The sequence below is a fragment of the Vombatus ursinus genome, unplaced genomic scaffold (genome assembly GCF_900497805.2).
Source record: "Vombatus ursinus unplaced genomic scaffold, bare-nosed wombat genome assembly UNPS02011916.1, whole genome shotgun sequence".
Taxonomy (NCBI): domain Eukaryota; kingdom Metazoa; phylum Chordata; class Mammalia; order Diprotodontia; family Vombatidae; genus Vombatus; species Vombatus ursinus.
This window is the reverse complement of record NW_020951694.1, coordinates 1387863-1410720: the sequence shown is the minus strand read 5'-3', so window position 1 is coordinate 1410720 and position 22858 is coordinate 1387863. Positions and strand designations below refer to the sequence as shown.

Sequence of the window (22858 nt, the reverse complement as noted above, 5' to 3'; positions counted from 1 at the left end):
TCCCAACCCAGCTGCCCCCAGGACTTGTTGTTTCAGCTGAGATAGCCTGGAGGGGTTTGCACCTCACTTGGGTGGAACCTCCATCCTGGGGTCTTTCTTCTTTTTTTTTTTTTCTGGGGTCTTTCTTCTGATCTTCTCCTGTTGTCCCAGGAGGACCACTGTTCTGCCCCAACTCCTGTTTATTTTTGCCACTGAAGGATTTGTCACCCTGAGGCACTGTTTTGTCTTGTTTGTGGAGGAAATCTGGAGAGCTTGGCATTTTCTGACTTACTCTGCCATCTTCCAGAATCCTCTTCCAATCCCTGTTCTCACTGAGCTTACATTCAAATGAGGGAGATGAGTTGTTGTTGTTCAGCCCTGTCAGAGTCTTCACGACCCAGTGGACCACAGCATGCCAATGCTGTCCATGAGGTGGTTTGCCATTTTCTTCTCCAGTGAATTAGGGCAAACTCTGTTTGTGAAGTGACTTGCCCAGGATCACACAGCTACTAAGTGTGTGAGGCCACATTTGCACTCAGATCTTTCTGACTCCAGGCCCAGCACTCTATCCATTGTGCCATCCTATCTTCCAGACAAGTCCGTAGATTAAAAACATATGGTATAAATAAAAAGCGAATAAATACACATTGTACATTGAGTACCTTTCTGCTCCTTTTTGAGGATCTTGATCCTAGTAGATATGAGCCAATCCTAAGCTTTAAGTGATTTTTCGCCGTGGTTCTGGGCTAGGGTCATAAAGAGCCAGAGAGTGCAAGAAAAAGAATCTGACCTATTTCTTTAGGGGTTAGGCTCTCCCAAGACTGAATATAGCCTTCACATAATACCAGAGCTGGTGCCCTTTCATGGGAGAGGGTAGCCTCAGCCTCCCTAGGTCCAGCACCAGTCTGTTCTTGTATTTGTGTGACATTCTTCCACTCTCCAACATTCTGACATTCTTCCTTGCCTCTTCAGATCCTTTTTCTTCTTGGTTTTCACCAAGCTCTTCTCCCTTACTTTTAAGGAACACTTCATTGTTTCTGATAACCTGGAGAGCAGAGTCATTCCTCAAGCCCATTTACCTCTTCTTTCAGGAAGAAGGCTAGCATGTACTTTGAACAGTGGCATAAATAGGAAGGGATGAGAGCATCCCGAGGAGGGGTTAGTCAACATTATCAAAGAAGATGAGTACTAAAAAAAGGCCATTGGATTTATCAAATGTACAAAAAAAAAAGTGTTATAGAATCTCTGATAAGCATTCAAAATCTAGAGGGAATTAACTGAATCTATCATCTATAAGAGCTATTCTCTAATAGACAAGTAGTCAAAAGGATATAAACAGTTTTTAAAAGAAATATCAACTATCAATAATCACAGAAGAAAGTCTTCAAAATTACTAATAATTAGAGAAATGCAAATTTAAACAATTCTGAGGTATCATATCATCCATAAAATTGACAAGGATAGGAAAAAATGGAAAAAGTCAATGTCTGAGGGATGTGAGAAGACATGCATACTAATTCAACTGATACATTCAGTCTAGAAAATCATTTGGAAGTACATGAGAAATATTACTAAATTGTTCACCCCACGTTATTCAGCAATACCATTACTGAATTTATACCCCCAAGGAGGTCAATGAGAGAAAGTCCTTTATGTGCCAAAAATGTTTCTACCAGCCCTCTTTGTAATTTAGAGGGTAGAGGGGTGGGAGGAGAGGAAAAGAGGAATCGTATGTCCAAAAGATGGGAGAACAGTTGAACAAACTGTGGTATATTAATGTAATGAAATGTTACTGTACCATAAGGAATGATGAATATAGAGTTCAAAGAAACATGGGAAGACTTGAATAAACTGATATAAGTGGAGGAAATAGAATCAAAAGAACAATATTACCCAACTAGAACAATTAAAATTAGAACAAAGCTAAGAGCGAGACAGAGGCAAAAATTCAAACCCAGGTCTTCCTGACCTAAAACCCAATAGTCTCACTAATGTGCCATGTCACCACATAAGGCAATGAAATTCAGGTAAAATGTGCAATCTTGGTTCCAGATGAATAAAGCTGAAACTCATATCCTTTCTGTTAGCAAACTGCAAACTACAAAAGTCACAATTAACATCCTGCTAGTGCAATCACCGTATGTATTAAATTATTTTGCTTAACTATTTTATATAGAAAGGTGCTACTGGGGCAGGAAAAGTCGTTTGTTGAAAAGTGCCTATTGTGTCAAAACAAAATGTACCCTCTGGAAAAAATGTTATCACCTAAAATGTCATGCTACCCTGTGATCTGCTCCTGAGGCAAAACCCCCCTGAGAACTCCAAGGGGCTGATCTAGTAATTTGTGTGTGTGAATTCCTGTGGCTGTGTACTCTCTAGTTGTATTTCTGCCTTTCCATGTGTCTTTATGGGTGTTACCTCAGGGCATTTATCTCTCCAAGTAAATTCAGGAATTTGTGTATTTATCACCTGGATATGTGTGCATTTATATGTTGTCTGAGTGGTGTCTTTGTATCCTAGTGGAAAAACAAGGGGTGTGTACACATTTGTTTTTCATGTCTGTATTAGAGAATATATAAAATGTTTTGGGGGACTGGGCCAACAGTCCCACCCAAGTCTGCAAGTCTGTGTGTGCATGTGTGTGTACATATATATATATATATATATATATATATATATATACACACATACATACATACATATACATATACGTGTGTGTAGATACGCTGGGAGACAGGAGGAAAGGGGGGGAGGTGCCATTATGGCTGTGCATCTAGCCTCAGGTGTTTCTCTTTTGCTTTCTTATTGGGATGGTGTGTTTGGTGTGTATTTATCCCACCTTTCCCTTGCCTCTCTTTATCACCTCTTGCCTTTATTGTTGTCAGTCTAAGGGCCCTCAAATAGCCCTGCCCCTGTCCTGGACCCCTCCTTTCCACGAAGGCCTTGTTGCTGGGCTCCAGGTTGCCGTAGTGACAGTTGCCAAGTCCCTGAGGCTGATAGCCAGCGATTGGGGCTGGGGTGGTAGGCTCCATCAGAGTGGGAGGCTTCCCATTGTATAAAGAAGGGGATGTTGCCATGGTAACACCCCCCCCCCAATTAGGGTCCATCCCCTCAGAATCCCTCTCTCCAAGCAGCTAAAGTCGGGGGGAGGACGCGCAGGATTGGCAAAGGGATGCCTTAGAGGATCGGATGCTTTGATCCAGAGTTGATTCAAGAAGCAAACTTAGGTATTTGAGTTGCCCCACCCTCTCCAGTCACCAACTGTCCCCTCACAGCCCCTGTGTCCCTCAGGCACTAGGGCATATAGGAGCACCATCTCCCTGACCCCAACCCTTTCTTGATCTGGAGGTTGGAGAGGGGGAATTGTCAGGATGAGGTGCAAGAATCCCACTGGACAGTGGAGAGGGAAGAAAGCCACAATATCCAGGCAGATGGAAAATAGGGAGGGAACTTGGAATCATGGGAGGGATGGAGAGGGTAGAGATCATGACCCCTGCCAGTCTGCTTTAGTGATGCCCCTGATGGCTACTATTGTACAGGAGAATAGAGGCAGAACTTGAGGGGCTAGATGCCTGGTCTCCTTAGAGGAATGGAAGCTGGGAGGAGGGAAGTAGAAAAGCCAGAAGCTGAAGGGCCAGACCCCTGAGCTCTTGATCGTGGTACACAATTGGCTAGCTCCCCAGAGGTCATCCAGTCCCATCCCATGCCTTTAGAAAGCCCTTCATCTTCCAGGGTAAGCACTCTCTCTCTCTCTCTCTCTCTCTCTCTCTCTCTCTCACACACACACACACACACACACACACATACACACACACACACACCCCACTTATTAATAACAGAACCGGCAGGGCTGAACCTCTCCAAAATCTGAGACACCTAGATGGGTCCTGGAGGTCATTTAAGAGGAACACACTTGAATAAACACACCACATTTTGATCTTTGTCTATTTCTCAACTCTATATCCCTTTTCTGGAGTGTACCTTTCACTCTACATTTTCCAGTATGACTCTAAAATCTTTCACACACGTGGCAACGTGTAAGTCCTCTAAGCCATTTTAAGATGTTTCAAATAGTGGCTCCCATAGCAACCTCAGACCTTTTCTCCACCTTTAGATGGAGAAAAGCAGTTTCTACTTTTATATCATATTCTAACGCAACATTGTCATGCTCCTCAGGCACACCACAATTCCCTTTTTTGAAACCCTTCTCCCTTTTTCATTTCCCCCAGACCAAGTTTAGAAGCCACTCTGACCACCAACTCCTCCTCTATCAGCCCCATTCCATTCATCCTCCAGCCTTCTCTTCTGCTTTTGTATTTTTTTATTCTTTTTTTTTTACTTTTGTTGTTCAAATTTCCCTTTTACAGTAAAACTATTGAGGTGACAGCCATACCCTGCTGCCTCCTCCATGGCAATGTCAACTTCCTGTTCCCTGGGGAAGGGACTAAAAAAAAAAAAAAAACCAGGAAGGAACTGGGAGCTGCAGAACCAGAGAGGTGACTTGGTGTCCAATGGCCAGGGCAGCCATCTTGGCTGGTGACTAGGGGAGTCCTCATTATTATCAAGAGTCGGCATCTTGTTAGCCAAGGTCCATCCTGGGAGTGAGCTGAGAAGAAACTGAGGCAGCACCCAATTGAGATAGTTGTACTGGAGAACAGGATGAGGCCTAGGCTGGTAACTATGACAGCATCTGCAGTTGCTAAGGGCTGCTGTGGGCTGAACCAGTTGGGCGGCCACCATTTCTGTTGCTAAGGAAGAAACTGTGTTGGTTGGGGAGGGACTGGGTAGCAAAATGGAGGGTACCATGAGCCAAAGCAGCCATGTTGGCATGGGGCAGGGGAGGGCAGTCCTGTTGGTTGGTAATTTGAAGGAGGAATGAGAACAAGCTGAAACTCGTCTGTGGTAGCAGTAGACAGGCATCATTTTAGTTGCCACGAACAAAGTAGGTGGAGGAAGTTCAGGTGAAGGAGATTCTGGGATGGTGGTACTAACATCACCCTCAGTGCCAACCATCACTAAGATCCCTTTCCCAGTCCACGTCCCCACCTGCCTCCCCCACCCCCTTCTCCTATTAGTCAACTCCAGTTTCCTCCTGAATCAGGAGGCTTTATCCCACCTCCCTCCGAAGAGGAAACACTGTCCACCTCCCACCCACCCAGCTAGTGTCACTTCCAATTCCAGCCACACTTCCCATATTGGAAGTGTCCCTTCTCATCCTGGTTGAAGGCACTTCCTATTTCGAGTGCATTGCTTCCTGCCAATTCAGGGAACATTTCTGTTCAGGCCTTGTCAATGCCCATCAAGGCAGGTCCCTTTCTTGCCTGTTCCAGCAGAGGCCCATTCAATGTAGTGCCAGGCTTTGTTGCTTCCTTTCCAGGACAATTCTTTTTCTCGCTCTGGCAACAGTCATTTCCCACCCAGCCCTGGCCACTTCTTAGGCAAAATGGGTCACTTCCTCCAAAAGCAGTCACCATTTTGCCCAGTTGTCCTAAATGGCTGAAGGGAATAGAGGATTTGAGGGAGTGGGCATTGGGGAAGGAGGGAGAATCTGCTATCCACCCCTAAGCTGGACTGGAGACTGGGTCCTTCTCCTTAAGGCCCCAAATCTTTGGAGAGCTGTAGGGAAGCTCTCAGACTAAGAGGTTAAAGGATGGAGGAGGAACACAACCAAAGACCTTGCCCCATCCCCAGGAGATGGGAGAAGAGAATGAGAAGTTGAAAGGACAGAAAGAATGGGATATGTGAGACAGAAAGTGATAGAAAAGAGGGACAGTAAAGACAGGCACAAAGAGATACAAAGAGGAAGAGAGAGGATAACAGGAAAATTAACTATGCAACACAGAGGAGACAGACATCCAATGCCAGAGACTTGAGATTCTGCCCCCACCAAAAGGGAGAGGCAAGCACCAACAGTAATGATACCAAGGCAGAGAAGGATACTGTCTCTACCTGGATCTCCACTGTAGCCAGGTAGAACGCAGGACCAGAAACTGGAGGGTAGGCAATGGTTTAAGGGGGGGGGGGGGGGGGGGCGGACAGAAGCAGAAATTTAATGGGAGGGTCTTTTAAGGGGTCCTGGAAACTTAGGGAGACAGAAGAAAGAAGGGGCAGCAGATCAGGGTTCAAAGAGAAAGTACTGGAGAAGAAGGAATTCCCTCAAATCATGATTGAGACTGCAGGGCATCCCTAGGATGTCTCTGGGAAACCCAGGTTTTGTAAGTAGTGTGGAGAGCGTCACACCTTGTAGTAGATGTTTGGAGGGCTCTGAGGCGGTCCATCTTGCACGATGTACACAGGGTGTCCATAGTCACCACTCACCTTCTCATAGTGAGGACAGAAGGGGGGATCTGTAGCCCCACTACCCCTTAGAGGGATCCCTAACTCCCCAGGTTCGGCATCTCGGTGACCTACTCCTCCTGCTCCCCCACCCCCAAGTCCCACAGATCCTCCCCTCCCCAGAGAGCCTGGCCCAGGATGTCGGCTCTCTGAAGGCTTGGCCCGTCGTCTTCGCCAACACATGGCACCCCCTGCCCCTGCCACACCCAGGAGAAGCAGGGCCAGTCCCCCAGCTGCCCCAGCCACTGCTGGTATGCTAGGGGGAGGAAGAGGGCCCTCTGTACCCCGGGAAGTTGCATTGCTGGAGGGTTCACCTGAGAGAAAAGAAGAATAGGGAGTGCTGAAGAAGGAACTAAGATACGTGGCCACACAAGCACAGGGATTTCCAAAAGAGACTTCCCTGTCACTCTTCAATCCCCTCTGGGACCAAGGCATCTTAATTTTTCAATCTTATGCTTCCCTCCCCCTTTGCTTCCACTCAGAACCCAGGTGTCCAACCCCTCGCTCTTTGCCACAGGCCCTCCTCCCTTGTCTGACAGTGCTAATTAAAGCCATGACTTGGCTAATTAGGTCTAATTAAGCCTCTTCCTCATTTAGCTTCCTTTCCCCCTCCTATCTTCAGTCCCTCCCCTCCCCTCCTTTAACTGTTTTCTCTATCTTGACAGAGAGAGGGAAAGGGAGAGTAAGAATAGTGTAAACTTTCAGGGAGAAAAAGTAGGTGACTGGACATCTGGAGTCATACCTGACATATTCTCTTTGCTGGAATCCAGGCGGTGTGCAGCGCCTCGGTCCTTCTCTATTGGCATTTGAGAGACAGGTTTTCGAGGAGCTGTCCCTCCCCGTGGACCTGGAGAGGAAGCCAAAGAGGAGTCAGAGCACCCCAACCCTATTCCACTTAGCAACCCTCTGCTGGCTTGCTGATCCTCTTGGAACTCCAAATGTCTTAGCATCTTCCTTACTTCCCCAGCTCACCCCAGCCAGCCTCTACTCACTTTGTCCTACACGGAGAAGGACCCTCATCCCCCTGGTCAGGCAGACCCCACCCTGCAGACTCTCCAGGCCCTCTCGGGTTCCATCTGATGTGGCTATAAGAGAAAACAAGTGAAAAGTTGTTACCCAAGAGCCTGGATCTTGAATCAGTCAATCAAACCTCTCCCATCTTAACCTCTTCCATTTGGCAGCAGGCAGTAAATAAAGATAAATTTATATCCTTTCTCAGGACCTATCTGCATCCAAACACATGCCCTTCCAACCCATTCCCCTCCTATAACTCTCCCTTGCCCACTCTTCCCTCTTCCTCCAGTTAGCTCCTTAGCATTTCCCCAGCCCCAGTACCAATGATGTAGTAGTCATGGTGTGAACGGAATTCATGTCCCCATAGGTTGGGGCTGTACTCCTGGAACTTGATGGTGAATCGAAGATCAACATCAGGCCGGTCACAGGTCAAGAGCAAGTTGGGGGATGGGGGTGCCTCACAGCGCCGACCCTGGGCTCCTCCAACTAGGTACAACTTGTAGAACTCATAGTCTGGGGAAGAGTGTGGGCCAGGGGGCCGGGCCCGAGGGCATAGCAGGTCCAGTCGGTCCCCAATCTGGGGGTAGAGCACATAGCCACCCTCTGCCTGGAACCTGAACAGAAAAAAAGAGGGTCCAAGGGCTGACTCCTCAGATAGCTCCCCCAAGAATCCAGCCATCTAGACTCCCCAGGTGTCAGTTCCTGCTTCCTGACTGCTAAGCCAAAAATTATATACTAATAGATTTAATATATTGGTCCCTAAAGGGAGAAGGGACTAAAAAAAAGAAAGCTGGGGAAAGAGGAATGGAACAGACACTTAGACTCATTACTCCTCAATATGTCCAGATGTATTTTACTCAATACTCTCCCCCCACCAAACTATACACACTCTGCCATCCAAGCTCCATCACCTGGCCTGTTGTCATGGTAACAGGATGCCAGTTGCCAAGGAGCTGGCCTCTCTAGAGTCATGGGGCCCACCCCTCACTGGTGACTTAATCATTGTAGTCCATGGCAACCAAGCGTGAGGTCACAGCATCCACCCCAACCCCTAATGCCATAAGGCAATCACAGTGACATCATTGCCTTCCAAGGTGACCTCACTCATTCTCAAGGTAACTCCAGCAGCATCAGGGCACAGAGAAAGAGAGATGGCGATGGAAGGGGGGGGTTTTCTTCCTATCAATGCCAGCCCAGTGATATCATAGTGGTTGCCATGGCAATGTGATCAGAGGAAATAAAGCACTGAAGATGGGACCATTTTGGGGCTAGAGACCTGGGCCCCTAATGAAAACCAGAGCTGGGGATTTGAATGCCTAAGTTCATTCCCTAGCTTCTGTCCCCTCTCATCCCAGACTTTAATTTCCTTGAGAAAAATAACTCTAAAGCTTTAGCAGCCTAATAATACTGGCCCTAGAATGAGATTCATGACTCACTTCAATCCTGCCCTCATGTACCCAGGCATATGATCCTCCAGTCCCTACTCCCATCACAAACTAAACCATCTATTCCTATCCATATTCTCTCTGCATCAATGACAGTGACAGGATATTAAATACTGATCCTTCCAGGGTCATGGAGATTCTATGTCTTACTCTGCCTCCTCTTGACTGGCCAACTCCCTCTCCAACCTAGGAGTTCACATGTGTAGCAAATCCCAAGGAAGGAGACCCACAGAACTCTCTTACTCTCCTTGTCTGCAAGCCCTACAAGTTGGATCTACGCACTTCCTGCCATACGCTATAGCTGGAGTGTAGGTCAGAAACAGAAGATAACTACTTGCATAGTCCATGAAGTTAACTGTGTTGCTCACTCTCTTCCATACACTGAAAGGAGGAACAGGAGTGGAGCTGGAGGAGTTCCTATCTCCCTGTTGAGAAGGACCCCCTCCTTATTTAGCTCCTCCAGTGATGGATGGAATAGAGCTGAGCAGGCAAGCACTGAAATTATACCCAAAGGAGTCTAACGAGGATGGGGTACTGTAATAAGCCCATAGGGAAGCAGTTCAGCGAAGAAGGCTCTGACTTGGCAGCTGGGGAAAGAGGTGGTTCTCTAAACAATTCTTGGCTAGGGGAGGGGTAGTCCTGAACTGAGGCAAAAGGATGAATAACCTGTCTGTCCTGTTTTGCTTGAGGTCCCCTCTGACCCTTAGACCCTTGTCTTGGTAAAACAAGGAGAGGCAGTAGGATGTCCCAGAGCTAATAATGATCCAAGAGGACAACTAAGTCTACCCAAAGAGGGTGGGAGGAAGACCTTGGGGTGGGGTAAGGCTTGCCATCATGAAGAGATCCATAAGGCAGGGAGGCCAGGGATAGAGGACAGAGCCACATGGAAAAAGGTAATATAGGATAACTGATGGAAGTTGACCCACTAGACTGAGATCCTTCTACACTCTACATTTAATCCAACCATGCTGCCTACAGAGGGAAAGCACCCTGCCTAAGATTCTGAGGCTCCAAATATTACTCCGATTATATCTAACAAATGAATGGACCAGATGCTCTTTAGCCCACCCTAGCCCTCTCAAACAAGTCAGTCACAAATCCAGACATTCCAACTTGTTCCTACCCCTCCCCCCTGAACTTTATATCCCTCTTCTCTATGGGGTCTTCTAAACTTTGGGCATCCTACTCCTCTCCCCTACCTGCACCTCAGATCTCGGATCACCTACACCTACATCTGTGTGGGGCTCAGACATCTGGTTTCTCAGCTTTCAAATTGCATCTTTCTAATTGCATTGGGGACCATAGAACTCTGTCTTCTGTCTAGCCCAAGATCTCTTCACCCAGATGTCCAGCTCTCCCAAAGTCCATAATCTTCTCAATGACTACTCTGCTGTGCGGGTGGTGGCAGTGGCTACCTAGACCCCCAAGTTCCCCCCCACCCAGCTCACCTCTTATTCGCCGAGTTCCAGTAGACAGGTTCCAGGCTAAGCCCCGACACCAGCCCCAAGAGGCCCAGCAGCAGCCCCCCGACTCTCACGCCCCCCAGCCCAGGATGGAGGGCCCCCATTACCCCCCCTGCCAAGGCCTGGGGGGGTTGGAGGCACCAACTTCCCCCAAAGCAACACACAGCCTGGGTCACCCCACAGGGGTCTCACAACCCCCCTCCTTCTAGTCTCTGACCTATACTTCCCGAGCTTCCCGGTTTCCCTTTGATGGCTTGCCCCACCTCCAATTTCCCCCTGACTTGCCTACCCTACTCTTCTCCAACCCTCTTCCTTACAATGCTCAACCCCACAAGATTTCAGGGAGCCCCCCCGCCAATCTGCCTGCAGATTCTACACACACATGCACACACACATAGACAAACACACACATATACACACATAGACATACACACACCCCTGCCCACACTTCAGCACCCCGTGATTTTTGAGGGGGCCTAGTGAGGGGCTGGGGGAGGCTGAGGGAGTGGGGGGCCAGGCAGGGAAGGCATTGGGGTGCCAGAGGGAGGGAGAGCCAAAGCTGGGAATGGAGCTGGAGCCCTAGCCTAGCTGGGGACTGAGGGCAGCAGGCTAGGGGAGGAGACTAGAGTCCAGAGCTCAGGAGGGGGGAGTTAAAGGAGAGGCGGAGAGAGGGAGGGATGAAGGGAAAAACTGGATCTGGAGTTAGAGGAGGCAGGATCCCACACCCCACTCCCCACCACAACACCCACACCTCCCACCAGTGCTGGCTTCAACCCCGCCCAACTCTTTCTTGCTCTCTCTTTGTTTCTCTAAGTCGACTTTCTTTTTCCTTCTCTCTGTCTCTGGTTGTCTCCTCTCACCCTCAGTCACCTGGACCTTACAGCTCCCTCCTGCTGCTTTTAAAAGAACCTGGCTGTTAGCTAGAGCCCAGCCCTCCCTACCCTCGAGAACTAAGCCTCCTTCACTATTGCAGCATCCTCCCCACTTCCCCCAAACCCAACAATCACAGCAGCTTCGTTAGTGTGTAGTCAGTCCAGTTTCTTGTTTTTGTTTTTATCATCTAGTGAGTGAAATGTGGGAGAAGAGAGAGAATCTGAAACCCAGAAAGAACCTTTCCCCAGCGGGGGAGAGAAATGTAAAGGCAGAGAAAGTGGCAAAAGGAAATTAATTCGGGATACAGAAAACTATGGCAGTTCACTGCCTTCCAGTTCAGAGGCTTCCAAAGGAGGAAAACCCACTGTAGTGGGGGAAAATGAGGGGTGGACCACAAGATCTGGATTCTAATCCTACTGTAGAACACTTCACTCTGCTGGGTGCAGCAGCCTTTACAACAGTCATTTCCCAGCTATGGGGTCTTAGTCAAGTGATTTGACTTGAGTTTCTTTCCCTCATCTGTAAAATAGGATTATATTAGCCCTACCCACCTCCCAGAGTTAAGGAGCAAATGACATTCATAAAATCACAATAGAAGTTTTAGTTATCATTTTCCGTGCAGTTGGAGGGTAAAGACTGAGACAGCTGAGGAGGGAAGATGGAGGGAAAAACTTTCCTTTATATGTATAAAAACAGAGGAAGCCCAAGACATTTCCTCTAACAGCTTTGTACATATAAGGGCTTTGTACTTATTGGGGAGGGAGAGAGGAGCGAGGGGACCCAAATGATTTCAAGAGCCCAGCCAGCTAAAGTGAAACCTGAAAGTAGGCTGGAAATGAGTTCAGAAGATAAACAGATCCAAGAGGAAGGTGGGGGGCAGCCAGGCCAGGGGTCCTCCCCCTGCCCCCATTTTAGCCCGAATGGATACAGTTCTCCCTTGCCTTTCTCTCAAGTTTAGGTAAATATCTCCCATTAGACTAGGAAATCCTACTGGGAAAGAAATATGCCTTCTCTGCCCCTCTCCATATGCAATGAATATAGCATAGGGTCTGAAACGCTTGAGTCCTCAATTTAGGAGTTTATGGAGAAGGGAAACAAGTTGGAGGGGTAGAGGAGAAGACTCCAGCATAGAGAAGTAGATGGAAACCTCTCCAATTCTCCTCCTTCTGTGTGGAAGAATGTGAATCCCAGGACTTACTGTTTGGACTGGAAAACAAGGAGTTAGAACCCAATTACTGGATTAATGAATTAGGCACTTTGTACAAGCCTGTAGATTGTGTGAATATTAATCCTACTTCCATTATTTGTCTATCACCTTTACTTTTCCACACCCTCTCTTTTCTTAGCTGTCAGGCTCTGGTAGATAAGGACCCCAAAAGGGGGGAGGAGAAACAACTTGTTCTCCCTCCCACCACCCCAATAAAGGCTGGGAGTGAAGCCCAACTTAGTGCTTGAAAGAATGATTAATGGTCTTCAGTGTAGATGAGCTGATGTTTGTCTCATCAATAATCTCACACCCCAAAACACACACAGGACTCCCTCCCCCCACATTAAGACAATCACAGAGACCTGCCACATCAATTCAGTCACATTCGAACAGACCCCTGTGGGGCTACATAGCAGAGCTCCACATCTCACACACAATGCTAGGGAGCAAAATCTGAAGACACACCCCCTTCAGTTTACCAGGTTGCCTGGCAACTATGGGAACAATGACTGGAAACCCCACCCACACTTAACAGTGACCTCACACTGAGCTCTGCTGTGGATTGGCTCCCATCCCTCATCCCTCCCACATCCAGGCACAAAGTGACAGATCACACTAGACTCAGGAGGAAAACTAGGCACCTCCTCCCAAAAAGAACACAGTACTCAGTCCACTATCTCAAAAAACCTTTTATACAACCCCACATTCTCCCTCCCCAGGACCATCTTCCTTCCCCATTTCTTTGCAGTCAGGGGTTTCTAAATCTGCGGCACCCCCACACCACCACAGCTGGAGGCGAAAGTCGGGATGGGCATGGCTCAGCGAGAGCAGGGGAACCCCGATGGCCTGCCCCTCTTCATCCTCACTGTTTGTAGGCTCAGGGAAAACACGCTGGCCAGAGGATGTGGCCAGCAGAGGCATGCTTGGGTGTAGACTGTTAGGGAAGGAGGGAAAGAGGGAGGAGAGAAAGGGATGTTAGAGACCCAGCCTGGCATTCTTCCAGTACCACTCTAGCTGCTTCTTTCCCATAGTATGTACCTCCAGCTCATCTTTTCCCCCAAACCTTCCTCCCTTCCTAATTTCCATCCAGTCCTAAAGCACATAAGTAACCGATATAAACATATTGCCCCTTCCCATTGCCTATCACCTTTAGGATCATTCAAAGCCAGAGGCTCCTGGCTCCCTCCTACCTTTCCAGTCTTTTTACACCTCACTCCCCCAATGCATACTCTGCAATTCACTTGACACTGGCCTCCTTGCTACAGTCTATCTCCTGACTGGGCATTTTCACGGGCTGTCTCTAATGCCTGGGAATGATCTTTCTCCTCAACTCTGCCTCCTGGCTTTGAGTCCCAGCTAAAAACCCACCTTCCAGTAATGTCTCTTAATCCCACTTAATGCGAGTGTCTTTTCTTGATTATTTCCAATCTATCCTGCATGTAATTTGTTTGTACATAACTGTTTTCATGTTCCAGCTCCCCTCAGACTAAGCTCCTTGAGAGCACTCTTGTACAGTGCCTCACATGCAGTAGGGGCTAAACTGACTGCCTCCCAACTCGCCAAGACATCCATGCCTCCTACCTAATGCCATTGGTGCAGTCATTCTGAGGTAGAAAACTCATCAGTGGCTCCCGCTGGTTTTCCCCGGACCTACTGGTGTCCCACACTGACACAACTCCATCAGTGCTGCCGCTTGCTAGGAACTGTCCTGTCCTGTAAAAAAGGGTAGAATCGCATCAGACTTCACAAGTCCTATTACCCAGCTGGTTGGGTTCCTCCCAGGTGCCACCCACCCAAGGGGATCCATACTGATTTCCCTCGGGGGATGGGGAAAGGGGCTCTTCAGTTGCTTGGAAAAGAAGAGGACTATGGCTACTCACGGGTCCAGGTCAAAGTAGATCCGCTGATTAGTAGAGACTTCTCGGTTCAAGGACAAAAGTAAATGGCCTGGCTGCCGGAGATCCCAACACAGGAGTTCGGCATCCTGAGGGGGAAGCTAAGCCATTCAGTGAATTCAAACCTCCAAACCTACTCCCCTCACAGCCCAGGTCTCCAGCCCCATCAATCCCTTCGCAATGAATATCACTTTTCCTCCCAGTAAAACGATACCTGACTCAAGGCTGTGCAACTGCCCACCCACCCTATCCCCACGCATCAAACTCCCACCTTTCGGGCCCCTGAGAAGAGACGGTTGCCATCAGGATGGAAGCAAAGGTGGGTGATGCCTCCATGATGCCCCGCAAACAGAGCAAGAGCAGAGCCATCATCCTGGGAATACAGACCAAGGGAGCAGCCATAGGAGCCACAGGCATAGAGAGGCTGGGTTGGGCTGAATGCGATGCATGAAATAATCCCACTCTGGCCCTGCTTTTTGGCTAGTGTGGGAAAGAGTGAAGGAGGGTAAGATGAAGACAAAGGCACGGCCACCCCTCAAAATCCTCTCCCTTCCAAGGTCACTCAAGAACTGGGCTTCTCCCCACCCCCAGTTCCTCTTCAGGGAACCCAAGTATCTATCAATCACTGTAATTATTAAGCACCAACTATGTTCCAACCATTACGCTAATTAGGCACTGGGGATACAAATTAAAAAGTGAAAGTCCCTGCCCTCAAGGTACTTGTACTCTTAACAAGAGATCCAAGGTGTGTGTATGCGTCTATGTGTGTACATAGATATACATGTATATTATATAGGTGTATATATAAGATACATAAAAAGTAGGCTATAAGGGCAGCCTTAGAGGGAAAGGCACTAGCAGCTGGAGGGGAGAGGGAGGACAGCTTCCTGCAGAAGGTGGGACTAGTGCTGGGTCTTGAAGGAAGCCAGGGACTCCAGAAAGCAGAAGGGAGAAAAGCATTCCAGGCATGGAGGACAACCAGTACCTTTAAAGGCAAAAAGATGGGAGACGAGCATCATGGGTGAGGAACGGCACCTAGGCCAATCTGGCTACACCACAAAGCAAATGCAGAGAAACAGTATGGGACATGACTGGAAAGGGGCCGGGTTGTGAAGGGCTTTAAATGTCACACAGAGGAGTTTACATTTGAACCTAAAGGGCTGAAAAAAGGCCATGAGAGTTGGCAATGAAAAGGCTACCGGTAACTTTGGAGACAGCACTCTCAATCAAGGATGATAATCAGGGTTTATGTAACATTTAAGATTTGCAAAGCACCTTGTGTTCTCCAGTCTCATACTACAGCTCTATGAGGTAGGTGCTATTATTCTCATTTTGTAGATGAGGAAACTCAGGCTGAGGTTAAGTGACCTGCTCAGGGTCACACAGCTAGTTCAGTGTCTGGGGAAGGATTCAAATACAGGTGTTCCTGGTTCCAGGCCCAGCACTGTATCCACTGCTGCCTAACGCAATGAGCAATGAGACCAGAAGCCAGGCTGCTCAAGGTTTAGAATGGGGGTGGGGCCTCCAGCCCACATGTGGCCCTCTAGGTCCTCAATGTTGGCCCTTTGACTGAATCCAAACTTCACAGAATAAATCCCCTTAATAAAAGGATTTGTTCTGTAATACTTGGACTCAGCCAAAAGACACACCCAAGGACCTAGAAGGTCACAGGTTTCCACCCCTGGTTTAGAAGAGAAACAGTGCCACCAAGTACAGATATCTTTTTTTAAAGAAGTTTAGCTAAGAAGGGGAGGAGAAATATATGATACTCATTAGTGATGGTACCTAGTGATACCCTCTAGTGAGGGGAAAGAGTATCAATTAAGGAGGATTTGAATGACTGTCTTGTAAGAACCCAGCTGAGAAGAGATAACAAGTTTATAGTGGCCAGTCAATACAAGTCTGTCCACTCTGCTTTTCCCAGTTCCTCCTACCACCCTGTTGCAGGACCTGGGTGCATAATCCTCAGTTCCATCCTTCCTTTCAACCTGTGGCCTTCCCTACTCAGGACACAAAGCTAAGAGTGCCCATGGGAAAAGGAACTTGAGCTTTGGGAGGAATCGTCCTGAGAAAACCCCATTAAAATCCTCTTTGGGTGGGGGACTTGGGGACATTGTTGAGAAATGACAGTTAAGCTGTCTTGATCCTCACCAAATGTGGGTCTTGTTTCAAATTGTCTCCCAGGTCGGGATGTGGAGAAGATCCGTACGGTTCTGTTGAAGCCACAGAAGAGCTTCAAGCCATCCGGAGAGAAGCAGAGAGAATGGGCAGCAGTCAATTCATCCTGAAATGGAAAAGGGAGAAAGAAGATGGGCACTGGAAAGTGAAATGCCAGACATCCAGATTTCCAAGGGCAGGGATAGAGCTGGTAGCTTAGGGCCTGGACAGGTCCCAGGATGGGTCTCTGGGAAAGAAAAGGTGTTCATACCAGGTGGTTGTAGGCCCGAAAGGAGGCCCGAAGCTGCCCGGTGAAGGCATCCCAAATGTGGATAGGGTTCTCACGGCTGCTACTGGCCACACTGTTAGGAAAACAGTGATACTGAGGAAAATTTATAAAGACAGTACACAGAGGAAACAAACTAGACCTCTCAGCTCCCCTGTGAAAGACGGACAGGACCTTCCTCTTCTTAATGGCTTCCCTGACACCACCTTCCCCTGACTCCCCCAAGATATTCTCTTGAAATATCAAGAAACACTGAGTCTGTCCCCACCAGATTAAAGATGATCAAATGTCAAGACTTACAAGCACGTGTCTGGTTGGCCTGAGTTCATCAGAGGATACCAACAGTAATCATAGATAGTGTCACCTTCCACCATTCGCAGAACTGGGACCTGGGCAAGAGAGAATGGGAACACCTGAGTCTTGAGGACTGGACCCCTCCATCTTGTAGAATTTCTCTATGGGACACCAGATCATTCCCTTGAGCCAAGATGGGTGAAAGAGTCATGGAACAACCAGGGAGGAAGAAACATTTCTTCCTGGGTATGAGGGGAAGGAAGAAATTATATGTATTAATCCAGTAAAGTTGGGAGCAGGGGGAGAATGAAAAAAAAATCTGTTTTTCCCAGTCAAGCCTGCTTTGAAAACCATATCATCATCATCTTTGATTCTATTTTTGGTTCATAACCAATCCTTCCTACTCCCACAGCTACCACTCCAATCAGGCCCCAAAAACCTCACTCCTCAATTTTACTAGGTTAGTCTCTTAAATAACTTCCCTTCCACATAATCCATTAGGGTAATCTTCCCCAAACTCCTTTCATAACCTTTAAGCACCTACTACATGCAAAGCACTATGCTACAAGGGCACCAAGATGAAAAACAATATAATTCTTATCCCTTAGGAGCTTATTTTCTCCTAATAGAAAAGGAATTCCTTAAATATGATGGAGGGTAGACTATGGTAAAGGCAAAGAAGAGAGCAAGACAAAGAGTTGTAAGAAATGTGAGAAGGGAAATCACTTTTAATTGATGGATTAAGGAAGAGAAAGTAAAGAAATTGACACCTAAACTGGCCCCTTCCCATCTTCTCTCTTTTGTTGGAGATGTGAAGGGTTGGGTCTAGGCATGAGGGATGGTATGTATGAACTCATGAGTGTGAGAGAAAGACAGGATGAAAACAAGAAAATTGCCAATAGTTCAACCAAAACATTTCTTAAGCAGAAGAGTATGAAATAAGAGGGGAAATGTAGGTAGCAACTAGATTGCAGGAGACCAGTATTTAACTTATAGACAATGGGGAGGAACCAAGGATTACCATAAGACATGTGCGTTAGGGTTGCCCTATGTGGCCAAGATACAGGATCATAGAGAATTTGGAGGACCTATCCAGAAACAGAAATTTTGGAGGATGTAACCAAGATGACTGAGAATCCATGGGCTAGACTGTTTGCAATCATTCCATAGGGTTCTATTTGTCTGGGGGGAGAGGGTGGGTCTAGTGGCCTTAAGGAAAGAATTTCTGCCCAAGTTTTAGGGCTCCAAATGGGAAGCAGAAAGGCAAGAGTGAGGCACAAGTGAACGAGCATGTAGACTAGAGAACAAGAAGAAAAAAGCTAGTCACATGGCAAGAGCGGACTTGAGATGAGACCAGACCAAACCAGACGTTAGGACGATAGGCTCTTTTTTTCCTGTTTTTCCAGAGCACAGTGCTTAGGAAATTTCTTCTCAGAGTTTAAATCTCAATCCCTTTTTTTCAAAAACCTTCCATAAGATCATCTAAGAGAGGGCAGCTAGGTGGTACAGTGAATGGAGCTCTGGCCTTGGAGTCAGAAGGACCTGAGTTCAAATCCAGCCTCAGACACTTAACACTTACTAGCTGTGTGACCTTGGACAAGTCACTTAACCCCAATAGCAAAAAAAAAAAAAAAAAAAATCATCTAAGAGGAGGCTATAGGAAGGGAGAAAGGAGAGACTTGTTTGAATGTTTACCTGCATTTTTAAGTTACTTGATATAGCTAAAAATTACAGAGAAATTAATAGTGATTTTTGTCTAAGCTTCTAAGTTCACAGTTCAAGACAGAGAGATATCCCATGGGAGAAGAAATTTCTCTGGTTTTACTCCAGGGTAGAGGATAAGCCAAATGAAGAAAGTTTCTGTAATTTTGGTTATTTAACAAAAATATACCAGAGCACACCCACTAACTAGACTGCCTCTGAAGATGAGGAGTCAGCATCAGAGAGGACCGGGGATTAGTTAGTGTAGCTGTCCTCACGTGCACCTGAAAAGCATTACAATCACAACCCCACACCCCACAAGATTGTCAGCAACTGGGTGAAGGATTGACTTTGAGAAAGAGTGGAAACAAGGAGACCAGTAAGAGGGCTATTACAATAGTCCAAACTAGAGCTGATCAAGGCCTGAACCAGAATGAAAGTGGAAAGGAAGAAATAAAGAGTATTAGGAAAATAAAATCAATAATGCTTGGTAATTAATTAAATGTAAGTGGACAGGAATTGGGGATTTGCTCCCCTCACCCCTAGTTCAATTGATAAAAGTTCACACATGTACAACACACTGAAGTGGGAATAAGGTGTTAACACTCAATTCCTCTGTGAAGTATGAACACCTCTCTAAATTAGAAGATGTAACTCCACTGAGCTGAAAATTGGCCATACCCTAAGGGTCTCTAAATAGCTAAGCCCTGGAGACAACCAGTAGCATTAAGAGTTCAGCGCTCAAGGAAGAACCTAAATATTCACCTTTTAGGAGAAGAAGGGACTTTCTCTCTCCTCCACCCCAACAGGCCATAGCAATAGAACTATTCGTCCAGAAAGACATCCAACAGATGTAAAATCGGTTCAATAGAGTGTGAGGCAGAATTGAAGTGACAAGAGACACACTATAGACACTGATTCAGAAAAGTGGTCATTCAATATCCAGAACTAACTTTATGAATAAAGCTTTAAGAATAAACTATGACTGACCCAGGTCTCGAAGCAAAAGAGAGAAACCAACTATGGACTCGAGAGAGGGCTAGCCCTGGCAATCTAGAGTCAAGTTCCAGCTCCAGAGAGGGACAGACCCTAAGAACCCAGATACAGCATCCTAGCCAGAAGAGACACTGTGCTTAAGAGGGAGCTTAATGATTCTGAGATTTCGATCCTTGGGGACTAGAAAGATTAGTGAAAACATCAATGGAGATAAATCCCTGGCTTCTTTCAAAGCTCAGCTCAAAAGCCACCTCTTTCAAAAGCAGCCTATCTTGAACCCCAATGCCTGAAGTTAGTTTATATACACATACACAAGTATGTACATATGTGTGTATATGTGTATGTGTGCATATATATGTATGTGTGTGTATATATAAATTTTCTACATATGTGTTACTTCCCCTAAGAGAAGAGAAAGGTCCTTGAGAAGGATAGAGACAGTTTTATTCTTCTTGTTCTATTATCAATACCTGGGACCCTGCCTGACACATTGTATGAGCCAAATGAAAACAAACAAAAAAAATCCTCCCTTTCTCTCAAGAAGCTTATACTCTACCAAGAGGAAAGGATACAGGACAAAGGGAAAATAAAAAAAAATGAGGAAGATTTTAACTGTGGGATCAGGAAAGGCTTAGAGAATCTGAGCAGACTTTGAGAAAAGCTAAGGAAAAATGTGGAAGTGCTTTTCAGTCCTGGAAGAAATTTACAGAGTCTGGCTGGAATGTGTGCAGGTTGGAGAAAAAGAATAATATGAACTAAGTCTGTAAAGATAAATTATGGCCAGATAGTGGAAAGTTCTAAATTTGCATTTTATCCTAGAAGCAACAGGGAGTCCAATGAATGTTTCTGTGCAAGGATGTAATGTTGGTCAAATTTGTATAAAGAACTTACTATTTGCAACCAGAAGAAAAAGTCATAATGGAATACCTTCTGTAGTGGTGATTGAAGGAAAGGCGCAGGTACCTACACTCACCATTTCTGTATTCTTGAGCTCTTCTTCCTCATTATACAGCTCTGGGGGTAGATTATAAATCCGCAAGGTGTTGTCGGCACTGCTGGTCAAGAGGCAGGAGCCATCTGGGGCCCTGGAGGCAGAGGAGATTTAGGCTGGATGCCTGGTAGCTGACTGGGTGGGGAGACAGGAACTCCTGAGTCCCTGAAGGAAATAGCAGGCACTGGGTCCTGGGAGTGAACTGAGCAATGAAGACCCAGTTCAACTCAACTCAAAGAACATTAATTAACCCTCTTAGCCCAGATCCAACACCTCCCTGTTAACATAATCTTGTCCTTTCTCATCCAATACCCCTCCTCCCCATCCAGTTCACCCACAATGTCCCTTCTCTTCCCTCTACTCCATCTCCATCTAATTCACCCACAATCTCCCTTCTCTTCCCTCCACCCCCAATTATCCTTACCATTTACAGCCTTTTAAGAAGTTCTCAGGTTGTGAGCTGAACTCTGACCAGGAGCCATTGAGAAGGCGAGGAGGATGGGAGAAATTGTAGCTCCAGGAACTGGAGGGGAGATGAAGACTAGATGCTCGGGTCCCTGAGGGAGGCAGGACTGAGGTCCCGATACTTAGGTACTTAAGTGGGGATGGGAGGGGAAAACAGACCCCTCCAAGACCTTCCCCAGAAGGAGCAGCCCTCCTCTTCCCCCTCCAAGGCACTTACTAGTATCCCTCACATTCCGGGTCTGGCTCCTTCAAGACTTCCTCCGTGGGTTCCCTAGGCGCAAGTTCAGGAGCTGCCCCATCAACCTCGGGGAAGGCTTCACTTGGGGAGGGTTCCTGCCCTTCTTCTCCAAGAACCACCTCCTCCACTGGGGCTTCTCCGTCCTGTTCTGGAAGAGCTGGGCTCCCAGGGCCCTGCTCTTCTCCCAGCTCCACAGAAGGGGTCGGGGGCTCGGCTGGCTCGGCGGCAGCCTGGGGGGGTTCATCGCTGCAGCAGGGTGAGAGTGCTGGCTCCGTGGTTCTGGTTATTCGGCCCTGGGCAACCTGGGCAAAGACATGGGTGAGGTGGACGGCGGGGTGGGGGGGGGGGGGGCCTCAAGAGTCCCCGGGGGATTAGGGTGGTAGGGGCTACACACACAGGCACACAGACACAGACACAGACAGACACACACACACAGCAGCTCAGAGGCCAGGGGAAGTGACTTGCCTAAGGTCTCAAAAGCAGCGGCGGCGGCCAGGCGGGAGCTGTCCTCCTCCTCGGCACCACGCTGCTCTCTGAGCCCACGTCGTGGTGCGCACTACGGCAGGCCACCCGGAGGACCGCAGGGATCGGAGCGCCTTCCTCTCCCACGAGGGCTACCGAGGCAGATGGGCTGCGGCTCACGGCGCACGTAGAGCCAGCCTGCCGCCAGCCAGGTCCCCGGGAGCAGCGGGCTCGGGCAGGACACGCCGTCTTTTTCTTGCGAGATTTCCCCCGCCTTCGGATTGGTCCTCAGTTGAGGGGCTACGGGACGGAAATGAGACGTGTCTGGACTACAATCCCCATCAATCTTCCAGCATTCGCCCCTTCACCGTCACCCTGCTGCCTGCTGGGAGTGGTAGTTCCCAGCCGCATGAGGGAAGGCGCTCTCCCTTCCGCAGCCTCCTCTCCCCGGTACGCAAATGGCCTCTTCCCGCCTCTCACCTCCAGAGGACGCCCTGACTACACACTTACACCACCTGCGTGGACGTAGGTTGGGAGGGCTGAAACTGAGGAGGAAAATGGCCAGTTTCTGCAAGTACAGTTGAGGAGGCAGTCAATTCCAGACCTGACAGATGCGGTGTGTACAAATGAAGGAGGGCGGGGGATGGAATGTTGTTGCATGGGAAGAAGAGACAGTCAGAAAAGGAATAAATACAATTGATAGCGCTGATATTTAGCAAGACTTGACCTTGAATCGCACCTCAGACCCAGGGCAAGCCACTTAATTGCTCTGTGGCTCGGTTTCCTCATCTGTAAAATGGGGATAATAACAGCACCTACTTTGCAAGGTTGTTGTGAGGATCAAATGAGTTAACCAATGGAAAGTACATTGCAAACCTTAAAGCACCATACAAATGCTAGCTGTTATTATTATTAGCTATAAGTCTGGAAGAAGCAGATAGATCATAGGGGATGTCAAATGCTAAACACTGGCGCTTGCATTTTACCCTAGAGACACTGAGGAGACACTGGAAGGTTTGTGGTCAAGAGAGTGATGTGGTCAGACTTTTGCCTTAG

At 47.6% G+C, this 22858-nt stretch overlaps 2 protein-coding genes across 2 annotated transcripts; both read right to left on the bottom strand.

Annotated features, from left to right (window-relative positions):
* Window positions 1-4312: 4312 nt before the first annotated feature.
* EFNB3 (ephrin B3) lies at window positions 4313-10341 on the bottom strand. The gene is made up of 5 exons (XM_027857174.1): window positions 10223-10341; window positions 7651-7943; window positions 7308-7400; window positions 7058-7162; window positions 4313-6629 (listed from the first exon to the last, which is right to left on the bottom strand). The coding sequence occupies exons 1-5, from the start codon at window positions 10339-10341 to the stop codon at window positions 6214-6216; spliced, it is 1026 nt and encodes a 341-aa protein (XP_027712975.1). The 3' UTR covers window positions 4313-6213.
* Window positions 10342-12991: 2650 nt separating this feature from the next.
* On the bottom strand, window positions 12992-22213 carry WRAP53 (WD repeat containing antisense to TP53). Its single transcript, XM_027857065.1, has 12 exons — window positions 22171-22213; window positions 21839-22089; window positions 21320-21642; window positions 21062-21160; window positions 20620-20731; window positions 16956-17044; window positions 16641-16731; window positions 16364-16496; window positions 14484-14692; window positions 14198-14301; window positions 13899-14030; window positions 12992-13251 (listed from the first exon to the last, which is right to left on the bottom strand). The coding sequence occupies exons 1-12, from the start codon at window positions 22211-22213 to the stop codon at window positions 13008-13010; spliced, it is 1830 nt and encodes a 609-aa protein (XP_027712866.1). The 3' UTR covers window positions 12992-13007.
* Between the last annotated feature and the right edge of the window lie 645 nt (window positions 22214-22858).